Below are 25,204 nucleotides of genomic sequence, written 5' to 3'. Positions count from 1 at the left end.
CAGGAGCCATTGCAAGTATTCCTCTGGACCGATTGTAATGGAGAAAAAAGAACACCGCAGCAACTTTCTAGGAAGGGGTTTTTTAAAATGAAAACAAAGCCTATTGACTGGAAATGATCTAAATGTGATTCTAGCCACTGCCAGGTCTCTTGGCAGCGTGAGCTGCCAGCTTTCCTTTCCTGTTTTTTTTCCCTCTGATAACATATGTAAACAATCAGTAGTACACATCAGAAGGTTTTTCCTAGGCTTACGTAGGACCTGCAGAATAAAGCACACACAGATATGGGATGGCGAAATCTACTCCATCAGAGGTAGGACTTGTTCTGTCATAGGGCAAATTTGTATTTGCAGGACAGTAAAACAGCACGATGGTAATGGAACTATTTGCAATTCGGAGAAACAGATGCTGGGGACGGGGTCAGATGGTTGCAAGCCTCTGCCCAAGGCACAGCGTGACATGAAGATCACGTGGTCCTGGCTTCTCACACCCACCCCACGGTTCATTCCTATTTGCCCCTCACAGGGTGACGGAGGCAAAGACGTCATACTGAAAAAGCCAAGGTTTTGGAGGGTTTGAGAGGGTCTTCACATTTGCTTCCTCCTGGCACATGGAGTCATTTGATAAAGTTGTCAGGGAGCCCTGAAGCTCTAATACTAACACTACATGATGCAGACCAGCATTGCTCACACATGCAGGCATCAGTATGGGCATCAATATTTCTTCAGAGGGACTCAATTTCAAATGAAAAGTAAGACTATGATACAATCAAATGAATCTCAGCAGGTTTTGGCTCTAAACTATTAGAAGAAAATATATCTGTACTGCCTGGTAGGTGTTTCCCACCTTCTCATCTTAAAGCCTCCATCAGTTCCACACACACTCTTAACTTGGTTGAAGTCCTTTAAATGTCTTTGTGTTTGCCAGACTAGCTCCCCAGAGCAGGGAAAGAACATGATATAAGAGATTGTAGAAATTACTGGTTAAAACCAGAAAAGAATAAGAAGCTGTGAAAGTATGCGCAAAGGGACATCTCAAATTGTCTCCTTCTGAAATGAAATCTCAGGAATCAGGGTACAATGAGACTTGAGTTAGGTAATTAAGCCTTCTGCCCTGTAAGCTCTGATCTGGGAGTCTCCAGGGTAGTCCTGGAACTTACCAGGTTTGATCACTGAAAGACTTCAGTGGCATTGGAGAGTGTGAACAAAAATGTGTTCTGTTGCCTTTTTTGTTTTCTTCACCAGTGTCAACAACATAGAATTATGTCTGTCAGAGTGTCCTTAGAGACATTGACCTGGTGAATATCTTTGATATTAAGGGAATTGCGAATGATGCTATCAAATGAACCCCTGGCTCAAGCAGCTGATCCTTCGTTATCTTGAGCATTATTTAAACAGATGTGAACAATAGGATTTTGACACAATAGGAAGTTCATTAGCGTACAGATAATTCTCACTCACTGGATTATTAAGCAGAAAAATACATTGTGTTATTAAATGTCATTTGCCAGAATATTTGACACTGTGATGTCAGACAGAGAGCAAGGTGAGTGCAGGGCAAAGTGATATGCAAGTCATAAGTCGGGGACAAAATGTACTGCCCCTATACCAAGAAAGTAGCGTATAAGTCATCCACTGCTTCATCCTCCCAGCACCTCTGTATTGCAGACTGGAAAGCAGATGTAGAAAGAAGAGGCCTGAGCACCCAAAAGGACATGCAATGTGTGTTCTTCTCTCTAAGGAGCTTTGAAAATATTCCACTCACTAGCTGCAGAGCACACCTACTTCGTAGTTGACTGTAGGCAGCAGTAGATGTGATGTCCACAAGGCCATGCCGCCCTATGTTCAAGTCCACCTCTCCTTGTCACTGTATCTTTGTCATAAACTGTAAAGCCAAGCTATCCACAGACAAACCTTCACTCCTATTTTAAAACCTAGCAAGCAGTCAGATTTCTCCTCCTTGTTCTTGATGGCCTGCTCTGTTCCATAAGGTAACAACAAGGAAAAGTCACTAAAAGCTGGGCTGTTTTTATTTTATTTCTTCAGACTGACTCATACTCTCCAATCTTTTGTCCTTAGGGAATATACAAGGAAATGATGTAATTTTTTTTTCTTTTTTTCATGCTTTGGACTTTTTCTTTTGGCATCATCTACACTGGGCCTGTTTTTTAGTTTCTGTATGGACCGTGCTAAACTAAAAGCCTGTGCTGTCTCTCTCTGTGCACTCACTCGTAATAGGGATGTAACAGTTGAAGATAAGAAGTATTGATCTCCATGACTTACCAGGTGACCATTAACAATTGTTCAGGAGTTCTGCAAGCTTTCTTTAGAGATCAAATTCAGAAAGGCTGACCAAATTTAAATTTTAAAAGCATGATAAAATTAAAAAGGTCTGTTTGAGAGATGCAGTTGTTATAACTCCTCCAAATCTAAACTTGTCATAAACCTGGGGTGGAAGGGAAGATACTTTATATTTTTGTGTTAAATTGAGAGAAGAAAATCAGAATCACATAGGAGATGTTCAAAATCTGGATGCTGCTTTTACAAACAGCTCCTGGTCTTTTATCAGGTTGAACTGAGACCTTACCTCTAAACACCCCTGTGGACCACCTCCAGTTCAGAATAAAAACTAAATCTGAGGCTATCTGTAGTGTCTGACTACGAGGAAGCTTCTAGTTTTGCAAAAATTACGTGGACAATGTAAATTTGAGTCCACTCTGACTCAGAAAGGAGCTGAGGATGGGAGTCTCTGTAAGTTTCCTAGACTAGAATGACATTTCAAGGCAGAAGTGCAAAAGACATTCTAGAAGCAGGTTTTAATTAGCGTGTGACGTGCCAGAGCCACAGCTGCCTGACAGCATCGTAGCTCCCGGGGAAACAGCATCTCCCAGCTCTCCGGGCAAACTCAGCCTCTCATCTAGGGATAGGAAAATTACAGATTGGGACGCTGCCCTCAAAATACTATTGGCAGGAATCTGGACCAAACTGGATAGTGCACAAAAGTGGATGGCAGCAATTCCTACTTCTGCCTTTTACAGAAAGAAATCTGTCCTGCTTCTGCTGCTCGTATCAAACTCAGCCCTTATGAGAGCCTGGTGTCACTGCACCGAATCTGGGTATCAGCCACCTCTCAATGCCACTAAGCTGAAAGTCGAAAGATGCAGCTCTGAATATGTGCAAACACAAAACTGCTGGTGACAAAGGTGCCTCCAGGTGAAAATAAGGAGGTCCTGGATGAGCTCGGGCACCTCCATGGCAGCAGAGAATGTTTGCTTGAATTTCCTGCAGTGCCCATGAATTTAGGTGCCACTCTTCCCTTTGGCAGCTGGCAAGGCAACCTGGAAGGCACATTGTGGGTATAATCTGCAGTGTAGACATGAGTGCTCTCTTAAAGAGAAGCTGAACTGAAGTCCTCACAGTACATACTCTGAACTTTAGGACATAATTGCTATTTTAAGTGACCAAATCCCTTTATGGATCAGACCCAGTGGAGGAAATTCAAGAGTGTTAGAGCAAAGCCAATAGAGTACACTACTGTAGGAATTCTCTTTTTTTAGCAGTCAAATGCTTTTTCACTATTCACTTTACATTCCTTTCTATTGGCTTTCTGGAAACATGCATTCACTCAAAATGTGCCTGATCACTTGTTGAGAGAAAATGTGAAAATCATATACGCAAGAATTAACTGAAACTTTGTTTTGCACTCGTACCAGCAGCTGCACTAGAAACTTGCCTGCGTTCTTGCAATTCAGCCAGGGAACTGAAATTACACAAATGAATGTGACTAATCAAAATTAAAACATTCAGTGCAAAAAGTTAGCCAGCAGTAGTAAGTGGAATTCAGAGCAGTGTTTTAAGAGCAAAGTAATGACTCACGCAAATATTTATTTAAACTAAAAGTCAGAAAGGTAAATTGTTAAGTGTTGAACTGTTTCTTCTGCTCTTCGAAGCATTAATATTCCTTCGGTCCAGTGGGCAACTTTGAATAGTAATGACTTGACAAAAGCTGAAAATCATTGACAAAGTCAGAATTAGCATTCAGGAGTTCTGACTTCTGATCTCATGCTCAATACATTGATGTACTGTATGGTATTTGCATTGGTAATGTTACTTGTGATCGCTTCTGGTGAGCTAACTACTTTTTTCAGACTTCATATCTGATTCTTTCCAGGTTTTGACTGATGCTTTTGGTCACCTTTTTCCTCGAGAAATGTAGAAGCAGAAGACAGAGGTTGCTTTTCATAGAGCTTTAGAATGTATCAACTTGCTTTTTGAGTTTAAGTATCAGAATAAGTGACTTGGAAAGAAAATGTTCTCTTTTGTTCAGATGCTGAAATATACTTATGAGCTGTACTCATTGCTTAAAACATTAAGTGAAAAGAAAAGTGCATGATAGGAGCTGAGATATGAAAGAAAAAGGTTGATCCTAGCAGCAAAACCAAACTTTTAATACGGATGAAGTTTTAAATATCATCTGCTTAAAGATCCCAAGTATCATAATTACGAGTTACTACATCTATGTCCTTTTTCCCTGCCTGAAGTTTGTCAGCTAGGGAAAACGATCAGTATTGTGGGTTTTTTTTCCAACTGAGAAGACAGGAGGGACTTCTTTATTTTAATATGCAGCATTTAAGTGAATGAATTTTCAAGCACATTGCTTTAAATAAAGCCTACATGATTCCGGACATTTTCTTTCCTTCACTCTTTATGCACTCTCATGAAATCCTGTGTAGAGTGGGACTTTCTTTGATCACACACTGCTAGTCTGTGGCAAAGCCATCACTTTCTCTTTTTTGTAGAACTGGACTAAAACTTCCTCAATTTACATCACAGTTATTTCATCATGCAGCTCAGAAACCAGTCTTTCATATTGTTTATGTGAGGACCACAAATGTTATCACTTGATATAATAAAATCAGCTCTTCTGAATTGCATGTGAGGTACATATGTAAGGATTTCTCTGCTTACATAATCATTCAGTGTATCTGGCTTCAGTCTTTGCATCGTTAAACACAGAACTTACCAGAGGTTGCTGGCCAAAAAAGTGTACAAGCAGATATATGAGCATTGCCATGCAAAATTGCTGGGTTTGCATGCAACAGAAAAATATGCAGTGTCTTCCCAAAGCCACAGAGACATATATGGTTGCCTACACATTAGCATTTTGGTTCAGAGCAGTAGTGCAGTTTTGAAACAAAACCCATCCCCTGATCATCCCCATTTACTGCCCGTTGGTTTGGTGCACAGAGCAGTTTTGGTGCAGAGAAGCCCTGAATTCCCTTTGCAGGGAATGAACCCAGAAGCTCTGCCCAGCGCACATGAAATGCGCCTCAGCCTCCAGCGGGGACACGAGAATCCAAACCAGCCAGGGACCTTTGGGCAGCTTTAAACCACTGGCATGGTGAGAGGACCCAGTCCAAGGGATCAAGTTAAAGGTAGCCTGAAGTTCAAATCCTTGACGTGCTTATAACAAACACACCGATTCGCAGAACTAACTACTTCAATATGGTGATCTATTTCTGTAATGATGAATTCCTCAATAATGTAGACATAGCCAGCCCATGAGACATACCCAAAAAAAGAAAAAAACCCAAAATCCCTGAAAGTATCAAATAGGTTTCTGCACACTATTTGGAGAGGTATCTCCACATGTTTGTTTATTGTGCTGGTAGTTTCTCGACAGCCCTTGCTATTGCCTCCTCCTATGACATAAAAAGTACAGCTAAGATTTTACAGATGAAGCAAGATACCTTTGCTTTATATTTACTTATAGTTCAGATGGAAAAACCCTGAAATGGTGAATTTGAAAATATGGTATCAATTTTGGTCTACTATATGTGAATGAAGCCGATGAAATAGTAAAGTAAACACCATCTCATTCTTAAACTACAATGCAGTGGAGGATTTCTGCAGAGACAGATGTGATGGTGGTCTCATTTTACAACTGCTAAAGCATCTGTAGGTTATTTAAAAATTATAACCCACTGTAACTCACTAGTAAAAACATCACAAGAAAATCAGTTCCATTCTACGCTGCCTACCATTCCTACAGAGAAAGACAAATTGATCACTGATCTAAAAATTCAGGATTGTGTAGATGCCATAGGTCATATCCAAATTAGGTTTGCTTTGGAGAAACAGATTATTTTTTTTCACCTAAGCAGTAACTACTCAACAGGAATAATTTCTCAAGACTGGAAGTAACTGCCAACTTAACAGAGCAAATGGAAACATTTTATTTTAAACTTGAATGATAACTAAGAATTTTTTAGGAAGGCTATATTAACTTCAAAACTCTCATCATCAGGGCAGGCGCCTTCCTTTGGTTAAAAAGAAAAACTCATTGAAGATGATTGCAGCAGGGTGCTCAAAGGCAGATGCAGGTAAACTGAGTTTACCCACTTCCAAGCCGGGCAATACAGAATTTACTCTCTTCTTGGTTCCTGGCTGGTATGCCTTTAGAAACTAACAACACAATTTCTATTCTTCTGCCTCAGATTTTATGGTGCACTTCTCTGACCTTTCAGAAAGTACCAAGAATTCCCAGAAAACTTGTAGACATCAGTGCTCTCTCCCAAAGCAATATTCTCTTTTGCATGTCTACAATGCCGAGTTGTTTGCAATGAGGGCAGCTATCTAGAGGGAAACTGTTGGTCCTGAAGACCCTGCGTTCACCCTGCAAATGTTTCAGTGGATTGTACTTTGAAGTAGCTTGAGCTGGACTAGTGGCCTGAAAAGTCATGAGCTGTGTGAGGACATTTGGGAAGCTCCTTCCAATTCAGTTGCTTTGTAACACAATTGAGCTCTTGCACCCCCAGACTGCCCTTCACCCTGAACAAGCAGTGCAAGTGGGGACAGGTGGGAGATTATAACAATGCTGCCATGGGCACGTCCCCTGAGCTTTTGGATGCCCCTCTTAGATGTCCCACGACACGGCCAGGCAGACAGCTGTAAAAGAAATAAAACCCAGCCACGCTGCTTCGGTCTGAGCTGTCGGTGATACCCTGGTTTCCACACTGCTACACATTCTCCAAGCCGGTGCAATGAAGTACAAGGAGCAAGTGAGGCAGCTCCATAGCTTTGTTTCGGGCAGCATTTGTTTTCTCTCCTAATGGTTCTGAGCAACAGTAAGACATACTGTCCTCCTGGCTTCCAGGGCTCTTTAACTCTTTGTGCTCCTCTCTGAAATGGAGGATGGGGATGTGAACTGTCCTGTTCGCAGCGCAACATGGTCCCGGGTGTGGGACCTGGTGTCTTCCAGTTGCTCTGTACTTCATAACAGTATTTGTGAAAATGGACGACTACAGTAAGCGTGTCCGTATCTCAGAGAGGCGGTGAGAGCAAACGTTAGTAAAGTCTTACTTTGTTTTCTCAAGTCTTGCTACCACAAATATATTCTTTGATAAAGCAGTGCAGAGGTATCAAATATGACAATGATGATTTATTTTTACCACCACTTTTGCAGTGATTAGCATATTTTTTCTTTTGATTTTGTCCTCCTGCCTTCAGCTTGCTCCCACATTCCCATTTAATTCTCCCCCCTCCCTCTTTTCTCCCCCTTCCTTGTTTTGTCTCCCTCAGGTTCTTTCATTGTCACATTGTGCTCCTTCAAATGCCGCACACATTTTGTCAATGGAGCCTCTGTAGTGGCTGGAAACCGAGAAGACCCTGTATTGCTGCTCGCCAGGCAGCAGGGGACCAGGGTTTTCTCAGTTTCCAGCTGCTTTTGAAGCAGCACTGATTGGTTTCTCTCGCTGCTGCAGAAAAGGCTGGCACACGGGAGCAACAAATTCAGCATGTCCTTCTGGCCCCTTTTCAATAGATCCGCAAGTGCCAGAACAGAGATGGGGAGCAATTTGATGCTGGCTGCTCAGCCATCTCTCTCTCTATTTATCGAAACAACAGTCTCTCCCTTTGCGTTCCTACTCCTTTTTCCTTCGCTTCTTCTGTGATTTCTCTCTCTGCCACATCTCTTTCCACTCCACAACTCCAGCTTAGCCAGAGTTTCCCTAGGACCTTAAAGACAACATTTTTCTCTTGTGCTACTTCTGCAGCAGTATTTACACACAGCAAGCACAGGTCTGTTGCTCAGTGAGGTGCTGCTCAGTCATTAACACAGTGCAATGGCCTAAAAAGGTGCAAGTAAAATGGAGTAATGTCAGCTGCTTTTGTAATCAACATAAAGGACAAAAGAAAAGTTTACTAAGTTGATGAAAGCAAGACAACCCTTTCAATAATCCTTTCAGAAATTTTCTGTAACAATGAAAAGTAACATCATAACCAATGGGAACAAATATATTGAAATATTAAAAGCTTTGAATATCTTTTTCTCTCTCTTGAAGTTTTAAGCTTCTCCAATATGCTTGGGGAACTTCCTGTATTATAATACATAGGAAATGCCACTGCAAAGACTTATTCAGTCAGGCAAATTTAGAGGACTAAAATACAATGATGTACGTGGCTAGAGCAAGCAGTGAGAAGGGATGGAGGACAAAAGCAACAGAAGTCCACAATAAACGTTTGTGTGCCCTAGGCCAGCTGCAAATCACTAAAATATTGCTTTCATAAAGCTATATAATTGCATTTTATGAATCCATTATTTCCTAATACTCATTTATCTGGCCATTAGGCATTAGAAACGTCTGGCAGATGTTACTGCAGAAGCAACTCAGAGAAAATATTTGCAAGAAGATAGGTTAGTAGATTTGTAAATGAGTTCAGGGCAGAGATGTTAGAAACCAGCATATAAGTGGTTTTGGGGTAAAAAAAATGGGCCAAGGCTCTACCAGACAGTAAACCCCAAGTTACAGCAGTTAATCCCAGATCAAAAATGTCACTGCTTCTTGATGCAATGTACTCAACTGGTGCAGCTTAAGGTAACAGATCATATTTGTTCAAAAAGGCAAAAACTCACCTCTGTGCAATTTGTATTTGATCAAATACCACTTTTTCTCCCATAGTTGTCACTGAATCAGCACAAAGAAAAAAGCTGGCATAAGCACTCTATTATGTGCTCTGGCTGATTCAACATACATTTCATTGTGCCTGATCTGGACTGAATTTGTGTTGCCCAGAGGTCTGGTAAATCACAGAACTCGTCTTTATAAAAACATATCTGCAGCCTCAGAGATAAAGGGTGATGTAGATGAGGTAAAGAGGCAATATAAAAAATAAAACTGTCGTTTTGCCTTAGATTTTCCCAACAGCTCATCTCCCACTTGATTACCTAAACAAAAAGTTTTCAATGCAGCCCCTGGATGCTCTGTGGTTTCAGCATCAGACTCCTGAGCTGTACGCCTAACTGGGTAACCATTGGGCTGGGCACCATATAAATCATTTCATCTAGGCAATTCAGAAAATAAACTGAACTCTTGTTCACACAATGACAGATTTACAAACTAGAAGTTAAGAATAGGGTTTATCCAGGATACCATTTCTTTTAAGTATGCCACATTACGGCTGATGGAAGGGAGTGTTCCACAAACAAGAGCATGGTTTAGCAGGAACTTGCTATAGAACAAGAGTACCAACATGGTTATTAAATTGCTCATTTAGTAAAAGCTTTATTTTTAGCAGAAAAGTTATTTTATTAGGCAGAATGTATATATTCTTGTGGTTTGCATTTGTTAGTAAACATAGAACTTGTAAAATATCTCCTGAATACTGAAGTCCCTTAGTTACCTGCAGAACACATGAAACTAGCCCTAAACTCCCCCAGCATTATTTGAAGAATATGTCTGAACTGTGTCCAGAAGGATGACTGCAAAACCTAGTCTATTCCCCGTGCTAATCTAGTTACTGGCTGCTACAATAAAGCTGCCAACAAAGGTGCAAGCAACTGCCAAAAGAGACAATTTCCACAACGTAGCACCTGTCTGTTGTGGATTACACACACACAACAACCCGGCACTTCTCTTGGACTACTGATGGGAATGACTTTCGGTCCCAACACATTTGGGCCAGACTTACATCAATTACCTGCAGGTTAAAGGCTTTTTATCGTCCCATTTTACTACTAGTGTCCCGAGAGAGCCACTCTGCCAGCTTCCCATCCCCAGCCTTCCCCTCTCCAAAATATTTCACTAATATGTATCTAAACTATACTTTGACACCTCTTCTGCAACTTTTTGCTTCAAACTCAGTTCCACAGCGCTAGATTGTTAAAAAATAACAATAAAAAAATCCTTCTTAGTTGTGACACTGAAAGGCTGCCTAATTACAGTACAAACCTGTGCAGTTCAGCTCCGTGCCGAAGGGCTCTGGGCAAGTGCCCTCCAAGTACAAATACGAGGCTGAGCCTGGCGATGTTTTCCAAGGGAACAGGCAGAGGCTGCTCCACATGCCCCCGCAGGCTCCAGAACCAGCTCTGCGGCTCCAAGCAGCTGGGCTGTCCTGGTGCCAGTGAGGCTGGGGAGGTGGAGTCTGGAAGGCATGTGGGTGCAGCTACCTGGAGGTCTCCTCTTCCGTATTATGTTTCAGGCAAAGCACCTGAGAAGGCTGTCAAACGTTACACGGACTGGAGAGGCTTTATGCAAAAATGCCCAGAGTCGAGCTTTGTAAAAAGCAGCTGAGGATAGGACCTAACAAGATCAGGTTTTCTTGTGCCAAAATGACTAATTATCAGATGAAATGTCAAAGATTATGTAAATGGTAGTGTTGTGACAGACACTGCAGCTATGTGAGGCAGGGAGTACAGCCATCCTTCATGTGTTTTTGATAGTACAGCATGGTTTCTAGTCATTTGACAATGAGCCTCACTTAAAAAAATATTCTGGGTCCATCTCCACCTGCCCTTTTCACAGCTTTCCAGGGCTGCTGCCCATTCCTCTCACCCCATGCTGGCACTGCTGCCTGTTTCAACAGTGCTGAAGCTGAGACCAAAGAATAAACTCAGTTGAATACTGCTGAGTTTGTCCCAAGCAATGCAGATGTCTTTGCACTGGGCTCCATTGCTCTCTTGCTTCCATTTTGATGCAGTGCAGAAACACTGGACTTAGCCCTGCAGTAAGCCAGACCAGACTGAAAAGAAAGGTTGTGCTTTACCTCTTCGCCTCTGCCCTGTGTCTTCAAATGCAGCAAGGAGACCCACCTGCAGTTCTAGGCACCAAAGCTGCCACCTCTGGCACACACATTCAGCCACAGTGCAGGACAGCACTGAGTGAAGGGTTTGCAATACGCTGCCATAATGCCTGGTGTGTCACACTGATGGTGTTGAAACCACCGTTTTTAGCAGAAGAAATTAATTACTCACTAGTTGCTGTTCGGGCCAAAGAGATGCTAAAACTGCTCATTCGGTTTCAACATCACAGTGACACAGTTGTACTTGTCCCGTTTCCAGGAACTCTGCAGTTTACGTCAGTCAGGGCTCTCTGCACCTCGCTCCAGCACGTGGCATAAGCCCTGTAAAAAGAGATACACACAGAGAAGCAGGGTAAGTGGCAGAGATCATCCTGCTGCTGTTACAGAATAATATATCCAAGGGTTTAACAATTTATCATCAAAGCTTTCCCTATTCACGTATCTTCTACAGAGGACTTTGTAAATAGGAAAAGGGGAAAACACAGAGACCCAGGCACCCTTTAGCAATGCTACGTCAATTACAAATACAATGATCACTGGGTTTGGGCTTATTGGTGACAGTTTTTCTTCCCTTCAATTTGTGTTACAGCCCAAAATCACAAAGCTGTGATCCCCGAAAACCTCCTTTGTAATGCATATCAACTTTTGTTGTGCTCCTTTGTTCCCAGTGTGACGGAGCATTGTGGTGCCTGTGTCCAGGGAGCAGGTTCGCTTTATTGTTCTTGTAAATATGTACTGCTGGGCACAGCTCGGTGGAAGGCATTGAGTTTGTGCATGACTGACGCCGACCCGGACAACTGCTCTGACCCCCAGCAGATGGTGGTGCAGGGGCTGCAATGATCTGGAAGTAATAGCATGTGCCATTTCTTTTTGTTTGGAACAGACAGCCAGACCCTGCGTTTCCCTCCCCTGTGCAGCAACAGCTGTATATACAGTACAAACTAGCGAAACCCTAACTGTCGCTCTGCTCTTCCTCCTCTGCCATCAATCACAAAACCTTGGGTGCTGAGACTTCATCGAAATTAAACACTATATGAATGCCACATGGCTCTTTCCAATCCTAATAAAATTGTATGCATTGAGGCATAGATCAGTTGCTTTCCTAGAAAAAAGTGAGTAATGGTTAAAGATATCTACCACCCCCAATATTATACTCAGTAGTGGTGGATTTGGTGGTTTTTTAACCTCTACCCAGGAAAATGCCAGGGTATGGGAGTCAGTATCAACCAAGAATTTTAACTTTTAGACTACATATAGCCTGTACTGTAGCTTTAATAAGTTTTCATTGTCACTTGTATTTATTGGGGAGCAAAATAAGTGGTTTTTTTGAAAGGAAGGTATAAAATGGGTGAAAGTCCACAAGTGACGGTTTTTTCCAAGGCCAGGGGAGATTTATTGCTTCAGAATGATAGCGGAGCGTTTGGTATTTGTTTTTGTAAGTGAGAGGCCAGATTTTTTATAATTCATTGTATACGGGGCATCTCATCAGAGGTCAAAAATGACAAATAATAGCGTGTTGGAGTTAATAATCACCCACTGTATGTTTGGCCTGTGTTATCAATCGCCATAAAATTGTCCTGACGGTCCAGAAGGGAATTTCCTTGGGATGGATGGAATAACTGCTCCCTGCCCCTCCTCTCCTAGCCCTGGCTGAGACAGCTATCAAAGAAAGGGGCTGAAAACCAGCTGCGCTCTAAACATTGTATTTCTGGCTGCTATAATGCGTCTGCAAGGCTTTCAGCAGGCAGGTCAAAGAAAGGCAGACTCACAGCACTAGAAATGCGGAACAAAGGTACGAGTAATGGCCAGGAAATGCGTTTTTTTCCCCACAGAATGTGTTCCCCACTCTCTACCAGCATAAACGCCTCTTGAAGATTTCACGCACAAGACCTGTAACCTACAAGCCCATGTCTGAACTGTCAGATCATTCTTCTGAGAGAGTGGACACCTTCACTTTTTTAAATTCAGAGCAATCTCCCTCTTTGTATACAGGGGAAACCTGTCCTCGGTTTGCCTCTCTCAGACTCCCCACATTAATGTGATATTCCTGTGGGCACCTCAAGTCTCCCAGGTCGCAGCATCGTGACATTGCTGTTAGGTTACATTCAGCCTCTGCTGCTGGGCTGTTGGCTGAGATGCATATTTCTCATTATCTTTCATTTAGAAATTTCATCCTAGACTTGAGAAATGACCTTGCAAAGTTTGCTGAGACCAGCTGCAGTTTTGACAAGCCGCCCCCATCTCCTGAAGAAAAAACAGTGTTAGAAAATCCGTGTTCGCCTCCAGTGTAGAAACCACCTTGTGTTCATCACCCACCAGCGTTGGGTCAAGGGAAAACTGTTTGAATTTCTCTTTGTATGACTTTTAATGAAAATTATTGTTCGGTCTGAATTTCTTTCAGACTTTTCTGATCTTATTTCTAGCTGCACTACCTCAAACAACAAACACTTAAACAGAAGTAGCTTTACTTTCTTGACTAATGCCATTAGCTTTAATGAGTCTAATCGCATGAGTAAAATTATGCATGTGCTTAGCTCTTGGCAAGGTCAGTGCCAGTGATGAACAGAAAAACAAAGTGATAGTGAAGCCATGGGTAAGAAGAATGGCTGGTTATCCAGATTTCTAGGAAAAAGATATAGCTGCCTGGAACATTAAAAATGAAACACCACTTGTTAAGATGAGAGAAGAGCGAATTCTGAACCAAGACTGACAATAAATAAAATTATACTGAAAGTCTTTATCTAATTAGCATCCATGGCATGTCTTCAGTTATCTCTATAACAGCTATAAGCTCATTACCTGAGTTATGACTTATCTGTTTGTTCATTCATTCATTCATTTATACAAAGCTCATCAATATGATATCCAAGCACTAATGAACTTTAGCATTAAAAGCTCATGTGTAATACCCTAAAAGGAAAAAAATTCGAAAGGTTGTGTTATTCACAAGTGTCAACCACCCTGGATCCAAGCAATATTCTCAGGCAATTTGTAAGGAATTTATTTTCATTAATTACTGCCAGAAATAGTTTTTCTTTTTCCAGAATGAGGATTATGGAAAATGGGCTACAGGACAGCAGAGGTTCAAAATGAGAGTGGTATGAAGGTTAGACCAAGTCCACAACAAATAGAATTTGTGCAACTGTGCTTGATGAAAGAAATAATCCAAGTAGATATCAACATGGCAGTATTACAAGATAATTATTTTTTAGGATTACTTGTTCTTTTAGCATGCCTTTAGACTACTTTAAAAAAAATCTCCTGTTTCAGGAGTGTATAACTTCCTGAATGTTTTAAATAAAGAAACAGCCCCAAACCAAGTGTTATCTTCAAAGCCTGAGGCCATGGACAGTCCCTGTAAACCACTAAACACACAAAATTAGTTTATCTTCTTCATACAGGACCAGCACAAGGCTTAACCATCAGTAAATTCTCCAAATCGTATTTATGTGGGACCTAGCTTTATACTTGTTGTGAAGCAAATAATTTCCTAACTCCTCTCTATAGCCATAACTAGGAAAATTCCTGTGTGCACATATTTGTATGTAGAATTACAGGTGAAGGATCTCTGTCTATGTTTCCTTCCATTCAACATAGCATGTGGTTATGACTGGGACCTAGACTTTCCTAGTACATAGTAAAATGCGCTGGTTTATAATATCAAATAGGCTTTTAGTGGTAATTTTATCAAGGGGTTATGTGCAGTTTGTGGTTTTCTTTCAGAGTAGGCTGCTGAGCTCTTTTTTGTACCTTGTTATAGTTAGTCTGAAATTCCCTTAAGCACTATATTCAGCAGAAAAATGTGTATAATCAAGAGTGTGGGTTTCTCTCGTGTTTTGTCAAACCAAATGAGTTTTCATTCTTTGGGGGCTTTTCCAAAAACACATTTTACTTGCAGGTAAAGGTGAAGTATGTCAGCATACATTTTCTCAAAGAGTCTCATGAACGGTAGAACAGATTAGCTGAAAAAATCAGCTCTAACTCAGTCACTGAATTAAAGGCTTGGGTTTGAGCACATCTCCAGCAGCATAGATTGTAAAGTAATATACATCATGAAAACAACGGAACTGCAACAGCAGCTCTGGTTAAATAGTTTTTTTGCACAAAGACATCTGTTTTCACATTGGTTCAGAACTGTAGCATTGCGAATTCAGTTTGTATTTATATGTAAAATCGATAAAACATCTGGAGTCATATCATAATGTTTAAATCTTCCTTTTGCTTTGTTAATTCTTCATGATAATTCACAGTCTGACTAGTTCAATCTTCCCTGCTTTCTTGATTTCAGTGGGATGCAACTAATACCCTTTAGCATACCCTGTCTGAAGCACAGACAGACTGAAAAGGAGCTGTATCTTCTCCAGCATGTTTTGGAAGCATGGAGATTTTTAGACATGGAGTTTACCCTGCTGTAGTCCTTGTCAGTAATGACTTTGTAATCCTGCATTCTGCGGTTTAATCTTAAAACTGGTTTGGTGGGTACAGACGCTAACCATGGCAGGAGGTCAGGGCAGTGTGGGAGCCCCTGGCAGCGCCCAGGTGGGGCCCGGTGAACACCGGCTCTGCTGGTGTCTGTGGATGCTGGGGGGCAGGGGCAGGAGGTACCTGGCCTGGTGAACCCCGGCTCTGCTGGTGTCTGTGGATGCTGGGGGGCAGAGGCAGGAGGTACCTGGCCTGGTGAACCCCAGCTCTGCTGGTGTCTGTGGATGCTGGAGTGCAGGGTCAGGAGATACCCGGTGGGTGCTGGGCAGGCTCGGCCAGCCTCCAGGACATGTTACTCTCCAGCCGATGCACATGTTCACTGAAGTCTGGTGGTACCTGCAGGGGCATCCTGAGGGTGGGGAGGCTGATGGCAGCTGCCACCGCTGCAGAGAGCACCGCTGCAGAGAGGGCTGTGTGGGAGAGTGGGCATAAGGGAATAACCCAGTGCCATACTTCCCTGCTGGACAGGCACCATGAGCACAAGTGGAGGACTGCTGCGTAAGAGAGGCTCAGAGATGGGCTCTTCAAGGAGCCAAGTAAAACTAAGGAGGAGAGGATAGTTTACATTCAAGCAAAAAAACCCCCAAGTCTTCACCTAATGGAAAACAAGTGAATATACTTTTCTCAGGTAGGGTGAGGAGCAAAATTTAATACAATTCAAAGTGTCTTAACAGTGTGTTCTAGAAAAGTACTTAAAAATAAGAGGTTACAGAAGTCAGTCATCGAGCTGTTCACACTGTTAACCTACATAACCACATGATGTTATTACTGTTAACCTCATCTTCCCTCCCCCTCTTCCTTCCTATTGTTTGCTATGCTCACTTCTTGCATCTTGCCCTCTGTGAAGGGACCATACTTGTTTGCAAGGCAATGCCAGAGTGAGGCTTCAGCCTGACTGTAACTTTTGGGAACTACCATATGAAGGCACACTTATGCCCCAACTAGCATTAAGATGCAGATTCAGATTTTTCTTTGTGCTACTCTCCCCTCTGAGGTTATGACACACAAGCAGAAACTATTTAACAACACGTCTGCTGCAGACTGCTAACTGGCCTGTCCTTTCTCTCTATCATCCTCAAGACAACGTTGCAAATCCTCCGAGCTATGCTGAACGATGTCATCTATTTCAAACAGCAGAGGCACTTCTGACACTGAGCTGCCCAGCTAGCAGCTGCAGTGATAACTTTTGTTGGCATATGCACTGAAGTTCAGATGTAAGATAGGTTCTGTGGGCAACTGCCTGTTTATTTTCTTTCCTAGACACGCGGTTAAACCACATTGTACATCCTGTGCTTTTAAAATTCCAGCAAGGTTGTATCACAGTACCTACCACTAGAACGTGTGATTTATACCACCAGATACAAACTGCAACATCTCGAGATAAACCTGCTGCTTATAATGAAGATTCAGATAACTGTGTGGTTCTACTACCTAAAATGCTTTTTAAGGTCACTGGACTTTATAAATAGCTAGGATTTTACCAGACACACTATGAGTTATTTTTTATAAGAATATAGACTCAGCTGAGAAGGGCACTCTTGCCTCCTTGTGTGTCTCTTACATGCTTGTGCTATGCACATACGAGACATGGGGTGCTTCTACAGAAATAGATGTAGGTCTGTTGTCTTCTCATCTTTCTCCAAGCCAGTGAGGCGGGAGGCAGTTGCCAAACCAGAAGGCAGCCAGCATGTTCGCTAGTGCTGTGCCCAAAGGAATGAGCTTAGGGGAAGTCCAGAGCCAAAGCTGAGCTGGAGAGAGTTTGGTCTGGACTGGTCGAACAAGCTGTTGAAATCTTCAGCTCAGTTATCACAGCTTGCACCCAGTGCTCCCTGCTGCTGTCGGCCCTTCTGCTCAAGGGCTGGGCTGCTCGAGCACCGCTGGCCAGCAGCTCCCTCAGTACCATTGCGGAGACCAAATTCCAGGCTAAAGAACTTCTTCCCTGTCCACAGGGAAGGCCTAGTCTCTAAGGACTCTGTGGCCTCTTGGTCCCTGTCTTTTCTCCTCTTTCCACCCAAAGTGAAATCCTGAGGGGTTGGGAGAATCATATGAATTCCCAGATGAAGCTGCTGGCATCCACTTGGCACAGAGTTGTGGAGCTGGCTCTGTCCACATCGGCACGTGTCTGTGAATCCAAAGAAGCAGGAGGTGGTCCTGTCATCCAGTTCACAAGTGAGAGTAAACTGGATTTCCTTCTTTAACAGCCTTCTGTTTTCGAAGGCGGCTAATGGTTCTGAGCACCCAGCTGGAGTCACATGGCAGAGCATCTGCTTAGAAGAAGAGCGAACCCCAACACTTGCTGAAATCACATCCTTCAGAGGCGCCTCCAAGCTTTGCTTCTCCAAATCGTCTCTGAAGCAATGGGCCTCGTTCACAACCCTTCCACCAACATCAGCAGGGCTAAGATCAAAAAGTCAAACTACCAATCTGCACAGCAAACACAAAATTTTAAGTGGTGCAAACCTTCTATTTAAATTTTTCTACCTCAGCTCTGGAAGCATTTACATTCATCACAGACCAGAAAGCAGGGCCTAGTTCCCCAAGGTACTAGATGCTTTCAGTTTCCAATAAATTCAACAGGAGTTGCTCACACTCAACTATGTTAAATACAAACTTTTAACAGCAAGAAGAAAACTCAATGCATGAACAATATTAAAAAACCCTCTGTGGTTTTATTATCTTTCCTTCCACCGGCTACTCACATAATTTCAAGCTATTGTTTTTGATTTGAATAGTACTCCTGGCCTTTTGAACTACAGATTGCTTATCACCAAAAAGAAAAAAAAAATTCAATGGCTATTTGTTTTATAATGTACCACTTTCAGTGACAGAAAGGACTACAATAGTTTCTGTAATTATTAATGATTTGAAATAATATAACTGCTCCAGTATCCAATTAATCTGGTTATTAATCAAAATGCCTTCTTTGTATAATATTAAAAGTCTAGACACTGCAGATTATTGTGTGCTATATTTTTAGACTTTCCAGTTTGATTCAAAACACACTAAAAGAGGGGCCCCAGAAAATGACCATCTAGAGACAGTCCATGGCAAATATCCAGAAACCATTCTTAATGGAATGGAGCTAGCACAAGCTGAGATCACGCTTTAGCCTTGGGAGGAAAAAAAAAAAGAGAGAGAAGATGTTTTTAGGAAGAGATTTCCAAGGGGATTATGAGTTGCTCTTTGCAAACAATACAGAGGATTTCCAGTATGCATTGTGCTTTTGCCGAGAACTGTGCCTATGAGGGAGCCAATCAAGTCCTTTCATACCTAATGAGGAGGGGGAAATCACGATGGGGAAAGTCCCTTAATGATAGCAAACAATAGCTGTTTGTACAGTGAGTAGAATTACAGCAAACTTTGTTGCCAAGCAATCTCTTCAAACATGATTTTACTCATCTGAGACATTATTCATTGAATTAGTATTAGCAGCAGAGAGCATATGTGGGAAAGAAACCCAAAATCATATTAACGGGATTACTGAAATTTTATCTTTTTTCCTAATTTGGGAGACAGCAGAGGTACGGAGGTGAAGTAATGAAAATGATGTGAGTTTTGGAATCTCAGTGGATCTTTAAAGCTTGAATTTAGATTGACATGTTATACTGAAGACATAGAGGAAGCTGAACAGACTGGACAAAATCCTTGATGTAAAAGGGTTTATTTTCAAACACGGTTTTCTAATGGAAAATCAGCCCCTCACCTTGCAATGGTAATGTTGTTAAATGAATCCAAACTTGGGGTCTTTTTTGTTATGTCAAAATGTTGGAGCTCATCCAGGTAACTCTGTTTTGCAGACACCTTCTGTCCCTGCCTGTATGCAGCCATCTACCCAAGAGGTCACCACAAGGTTCGCTTTATTGGTTGGAGTCTTAGCAGACCCCAAATTTTTGTTTGCTAAAGAAATGTTATGTTACACATTTTGCTTGCAGATGACAACAAAATAATAGAATCAGACTTTTCATTTAAAGCTGATTTAAAAAAAAAAAAAAAGTGATGTAATATTTCTGTGTAAGAAACCTAACAGATCTCATAGCTGTGCCTCTAGATCCCAGTCTCTTACTGTTTTTATTCGCTATTAGGAGAATAATTTCTTTTCCATTTCCCACTGGTTCCTGAGCTCTGCATGAATTAATTTTTCAACTCAATAAACAGGAATGACAAAGCGTTTGGCCTGTACAGCCTGACAGAGCCTTAAAAAGCAACGACACAGGTGAACCCCAGCCAGTGGGTTTTGACTTTACTCACAGCTCTGGTAGGAGGCTAGAGCTGCTCGAGTTATCTGCTTGGGTTTGTTTTCATACCATTTAACTGATTCACATAGAGCGGGCACATCGCTGATCGACAAAACTTTAAAAGCTCCGGTTTGAACTCCTGTGAGAGTACTTATTTTATACTGAGGGAAAAAACTTGCCCGCCTTCCTCGCACGCCGCGCTTCCTTGCACGCTCCCCCCGCCGCTCACCGAAGGCCGCGGCGCCCAGCCGGGCGGGCAGGGAAAGCCACGACGCCGGGCCCCGCAGCGTCCCCCCCGGGCCCCCACCCGAGGCCGGGCCCGAGGGACGGCGGCGCCCCCCAGGCCGCGCATGTGCCGGGCCCGCAGGCAGCACGAGGCGGGCGGTCCCACACGCCATTCCCGGGAGGGGGGAGGAAAGGAGGCGGTGATGCGAGTTCCCCTCGCCGGTGCTCCCGCGAGCGGCCCGTCAGTCACCTCTCCCCTGCCTCCTCGCCCCGAATGGTTTCTCCCCGGCCACCCCCCTCCACCTCCGCGTTGGCCCGCCCCTCCTGGCCGGCGGGGGAAGGCACAGGCGCGAGACGCGCGAGCGGGCAGAGGGAATCCCTCAGTTCCTCCCCCCGGGCTCCGCGCCCTCTACTCTCGCGAGAGCTGCCCGGCTCCCCGCTCTGCCTGCCGGCCGGCGGCGCACTACTCTCGCGAGAGCGGCGCGGTTCCCACGCCTCGGCTGTTGTGTCTGAGGGAGAGCCCGGGCGCTGAGTGGGCGGCGCGCGCCGCCCCCCTCCCACTCCCCGCCCCGCGCGTGTCTCACGGGCCCGCGCACGCGCGCTCCGGGCCCGTGGAGGGGGGCGCTCTCGCGAGAGTAGGAGTTTTGGCGAGAGTTTGTGGAAGATGGCGCCTGTTGTGACAGGGTAAGTGCGGGGGTTTCGCAGCGCCGCGCCGGGAGCCGCCTGGTTCTGGGGGCGCCGGGGCGCCGGCTGCGCCGTTCCTGCCCGCCGGCGCCTCTGACGCCGCTGCGGGGAAGTGAGGGCTGCCCTCCGGACGGCCCGGGGGCAGGCCCCGAGACGCAAACCCCGGGGGGCTGGGATCCCCCCGGGTGGGCGCACGGAGGAGGCCCCCGGGTGACGGGCTGCGAGCGGCCGGGCGCTCCGGCCGCCCCCCGGCGTGGGGCTCCCGGCAGGGCTGTGCGCTTCCTTTGCTTTCCCTCCCTCCGGCACGGGCACCGCGGTCGGGACTGCGTGCGGGGTCAGTGCTCATCCCGCCGCTCCGGAGCGCTTCCCTCTCTGAGGGCTTCCTAGAGAACAGCGGAGCCCGGCGGGTCGCCCAGGGCTGGCGCAGGCCGGTCCCCCGCTTCTGTCGCCCCAGCTACATCCCGCCGCAGGAGGGGGACCCCCGGGCTCCCTCGGCCACAGACCGGGACCGCTCGGACAAAGGCTTTGGCTCCTGCGGTCAGGAGAAGTTGAGCGCGGTGTTCCTGTCCTGCCTGAGCCCCCTTCGCACGGCGGGCGCCGGCCGGAGGCCCCGGCCCGGTTCGCCCAGCGGCTCCGTGGCGGGCGGTGGTGAAGCGCTCTCGGTCGGGCGTCCCCGGCCGTCCCACACCCGTCCTCTCAGGCTGGGGGGCTGCGGTTCTCTTTTTCTCCTCCGTGTGCACCATTCCTAGGGCTTTGTTGAGTTTTCTTAGCTGCCTTCCTGCTAATATTGTATCGCAGTGAAGGAGATCGGCCTCCCCACCCCACTAAGCCACTCTGGATCATAATGAATGATAGTTGCCATCCCTTTCAGCCACACTGGGTAATACTTAATCATGGCTAGCCGGCTGCAGTGTGTGTCACTGTAATAAGTGACACCTTCTTAGACACCTACAGCTGATGAATAATAACAGATCCACTGCTGGTATACAGCATGCAATCTCACCTGCAGTGTTACATTGCATATTGCTATCCTCACCACATCTTGAATTCTGCTGCTTATTGTAGGTGCCATGTCCTTAATTTTGGGCTACGCTGAGCACGTGTGATCTCCCTCTAGGTGTTGAGGGAAGGGACAGTCAAGAAAAGAACAGGCAGTTTCTGTACTCCACCTGTTTGTTCCAAATGAAATCTTGACTGGTGGAAGTGCCACTGTGTCTTTCTAAAACGTGGACCTTATTTTATGATTTCACAGTGCGTCTGTGACCTTCTGTCTTCCCTGTGGGATTACATTGTCTACAGCGTTGGCTCTGTGGTTAGAGAGCAACAGCCTGCTTGGGGGTGGGGTGGAGTTGGTGGTTGATGCTTTTGTTCTCATGGAGAAGGTAGCATTATGGTATTTAGTTGTTTTGTTTGGCTGCAGTACTGTTTCCAATTCCTCACTCTTGTTTGTCAAAAACTAAATAGAAGCTTTTGCTTCATTTTCATCCTGATAAAGGCGTCTTGTGGCTCATACACATTTTCCCAATTAAATGTTCTTTAGGGAAGCCAGTCTTGTTTGTTATGGTTCCTGGAGTGTACTGTTTTAGAGGTTAGAGTTGAAAGAAGGGAAAAAATGCTTTTAAAGTTTGCGATAAGTATTAGTCTGCGTTCTAGTTAGCGATTAAGTTTTTCCATGTGTCTGTTAGTTTACTCATCTGAATATTTGGGCTCCATTTCCTTTTGTTCATTGATTATTACAGGTTTGTCAGAAGTGTTTTCATGTTTGTGATGTTACCTTTATCCTTCTCTCAGATATCTGTTAAAATGTTGGCAATAACAACTGTAGGGTGTTTTTTTTCTCTTAATAATAAATGATCAAATAATTTTAACATTAGGAGAAATAGCGTTTTAACGAGAGTGGAAAAAAACTGTGTAGTTTAGGATTTTAATACTAAATTTGTTGTTCAAAACCTGTAAGTTGAACAATTTTCTGAAAAGTAGTCTTGTTTTCTTATTGTTAAATATTTTTAGTGTTGGTAAAATGAAGTCTGTTAACTTTGGTTAATGTTATGGTTAGATTACATTAAGGACCCTGTATTTTTTTTTATATGACCTGTTTTTGGAGTACGGCTCTGATATGTGTATTGAGATGAAAAATTGATGATACTTCAGTAGCTGAATTTTTTTTCAAAATAGTCAGTGAAGACAGTTTTCTTTCTAGACTGTTCTGTAAAAGCTGACTTGCACAGGAAAAAAGTGCTTGCAACTAAATAGCTATAACTGAAGAACGTAGTACCCAAATACTGCATTGTATTTTCATGGACAGCTTGCAGTTCTTATGGGTTCTCAAACTTTGAGATAAAGCATATGGCTTTCCTGCAGTCAGTGTAAACTGAATGGAAAACTACTTTTTTTTTTTTTTCTCCTGTGAAAACTGTGTGCCTTAGCCTAAATTATGGTACATAGGTTTAAGTGGTGTTGGAATGGAATAGTAGAAGTTCACTGAGGTAATTTTGTGAGGCAGTCAGGGTACATTAAGAGCTGCTTGTTTGCAACGTGTGGCATACTCCTGCTACTTGCATCACAAGGAACATTTTGATCAAAATTGCTTGTATATACTGTGTGACTGAGCCAAAATTACCCAGTGGCAGAACTAGATATAATGAGAAAGTGCACAGAAACATGAAACAAGTAGCTGAAAATGAATTATTAACTATTTGAACTATTATTTAAAATGAAGTGGCTAATTTATGGCTGGGATAGTAGGATAGTATTTTGGGGGGTTGTGGAGAATTTTTGGTTTTTCTTGTGAATGGTTAGGGAAACTCATCAATTTAAGATGACAAAATTAATGAAAGTGTTACTTAATTAGAGCACGTTTTGAGTGCAAAACACTTTGTTTTAAACCATTACTGATACTACAAAAATACTTGTAGGTCTCAATTAGTTTGAAAATCGCTGTGCTAGACCTAATACAAGCATATGACAGAGAGAATTTGTAATCCTGAGAATTTTGTGTTATTTGAAAATGACATAAATATGGAATTATATCTTCTCTGTAGTCTGGGACAACCAGATATTTTAAATACTAGAAAATAATGCAAGAAGCCATTGCAAAAAAACCTTGCAAAGATTCCTATACCAGCAAACAAGCGAACAAAATTTAGAAAGAGTAGAAAAAAGTGAAAAATGCTAGATAAAGGTTTGGGTACTTGTTTAGCAGCAAAAACCTTCGTAATAGCAGTATACAAGATAATACTTGGAGTATTTTTCAAACAGGCTGAGAAGCCTTGAAAAAGACAAAAACAATTGAGTCGGCTTATCACTGGTATGATGTTTTCCATAGGCACTGTGAAGTAGAAAATTGTTTTAGTAACACTTTTCTAAGTATCAGTCTATTTAAATTATGTGTCTGAATTAGTCATCCCAAAGTTCTGTGGTTAAGAGGTGTTCCCTCACCCAGAATATGTAACGATTTAAGGGTAAGGGAAGACAGATCGGGGATGACACGGGAGAATGTTTGGCATCCGCGCAGTGAATTTTATTGTAGTGGTTTAGGTGTGCCAGCCATCTGTTTGCTTTGTGTGTTTGTTTTTAATGAAAACTATGGAAAAACTTGTAGGAAGTTTTTGAAGGGAGAAGGTACTCGTTTATGGAGCTCTCCCAGCCACAAGGAAAACAGAAGAGAGGTTCAGAGATGAAAATATAACAGTTTATCAAAACTCATCTACATCCTGATTAGTAGTTTTAGGATGAGGACATTGACCAATAAGGGTCTTGAAGCAGAGAGTGAAGTGGATGCTGCTCAATAGATGGGAGGGGGGGAAGACTTGTGTGGTCAGACCTTTGGCTAAAAAGGCTATCTAGAGAGGAATGTTCAGAATAAATAGAACAGGGTCATCTCTGGATTTTGAGAGGTGAAGAAGGATGCTTCACTAGTTCAGATGTGAACTGCTGTGGTCACAGGATAAAATTTCGGCTATTAAAGGCATATCTTAGTGATGCGGTGGGCATTGCCAGGATCTTGGAACCAGCTTATTTCTAGGAGCTATAGAGAACTGTGGTTTGAGGGCTGATGCTTAGTTAAGAGTCCTGAAAGTCAGTGACTTGCAGTGGTGGAAAGCAAACTGAAGCAATGATAGAAGAGTAAGACCTGTGTTTCGTCTGCTGAGACTGAGCTGATAGGCATCTGTACAAAGAGAGACACAAGTGGAGGTGTTAGCTTGGACAACATGGGAGTTATGAAGTATGAAGTCTGTTTCTGATTAATGACAGGGAGTTAATAGTTGAATTTGAATCCTGGCCCTGGATAAAGTGAAGGAGAATGGAAAGGAATGCAAGACAAACCCATTAAATGTTTCATAAAATAGTACAGGTGAATGAGGAGTCTCCTTCAGGAGGACACACCGAAAGAACAATTAGTATGATAAGGGATGAATCACGACAGCAACAATGCCAAGGAAACCAGGGAGAATGTTTCTGGAAAAGAAGCATTACTGGTAGTCTTGGGTGATTGACAAGTC

General features: G+C 43.4%; 1 protein-coding gene across 4 annotated transcripts in view; it reads left to right on the top strand.

Moving 5' to 3' along the window:
* The window catches only part of RBPJ (recombination signal binding protein for immunoglobulin kappa J region), a 153,438-nt gene that overhangs the window by 67,728 nt on the left and 60,506 nt on the right, over nucleotides 1-25,204 (top strand). Inside the window, exon 1 of one of the 4 annotated variants that reach the window (XM_065634150.1) lies at nucleotides 20,674-20,702. The exons of 1 other annotated variant lie outside the window; for it this stretch is intronic. In XM_065634150.1, the coding sequence (XP_065490222.1) occupies nucleotides 20,683-20,702 (20 nt within the window). In that variant the 5' untranslated portion in view covers nucleotides 20,674-20,682. Of the gene's footprint in view, nucleotides 1-20,673; nucleotides 20,703-20,989; nucleotides 21,037-24,667; nucleotides 24,688-25,204 lie in introns of those variants that run through there. 2 more of the 4 variants (XM_065634154.1, XM_065634152.1) reach the window with 2 other exon arrangements.

This window comes from Caloenas nicobarica, chromosome 4 (assembly GCF_036013445.1).
Source record: "Caloenas nicobarica isolate bCalNic1 chromosome 4, bCalNic1.hap1, whole genome shotgun sequence".
Classification (NCBI taxonomy): domain Eukaryota; kingdom Metazoa; phylum Chordata; class Aves; order Columbiformes; family Columbidae; genus Caloenas; species Caloenas nicobarica.
The sequence above is the reverse complement of the archived record's forward strand: the minus strand, read 5'-3'. Positions and strand labels throughout refer to the sequence as shown.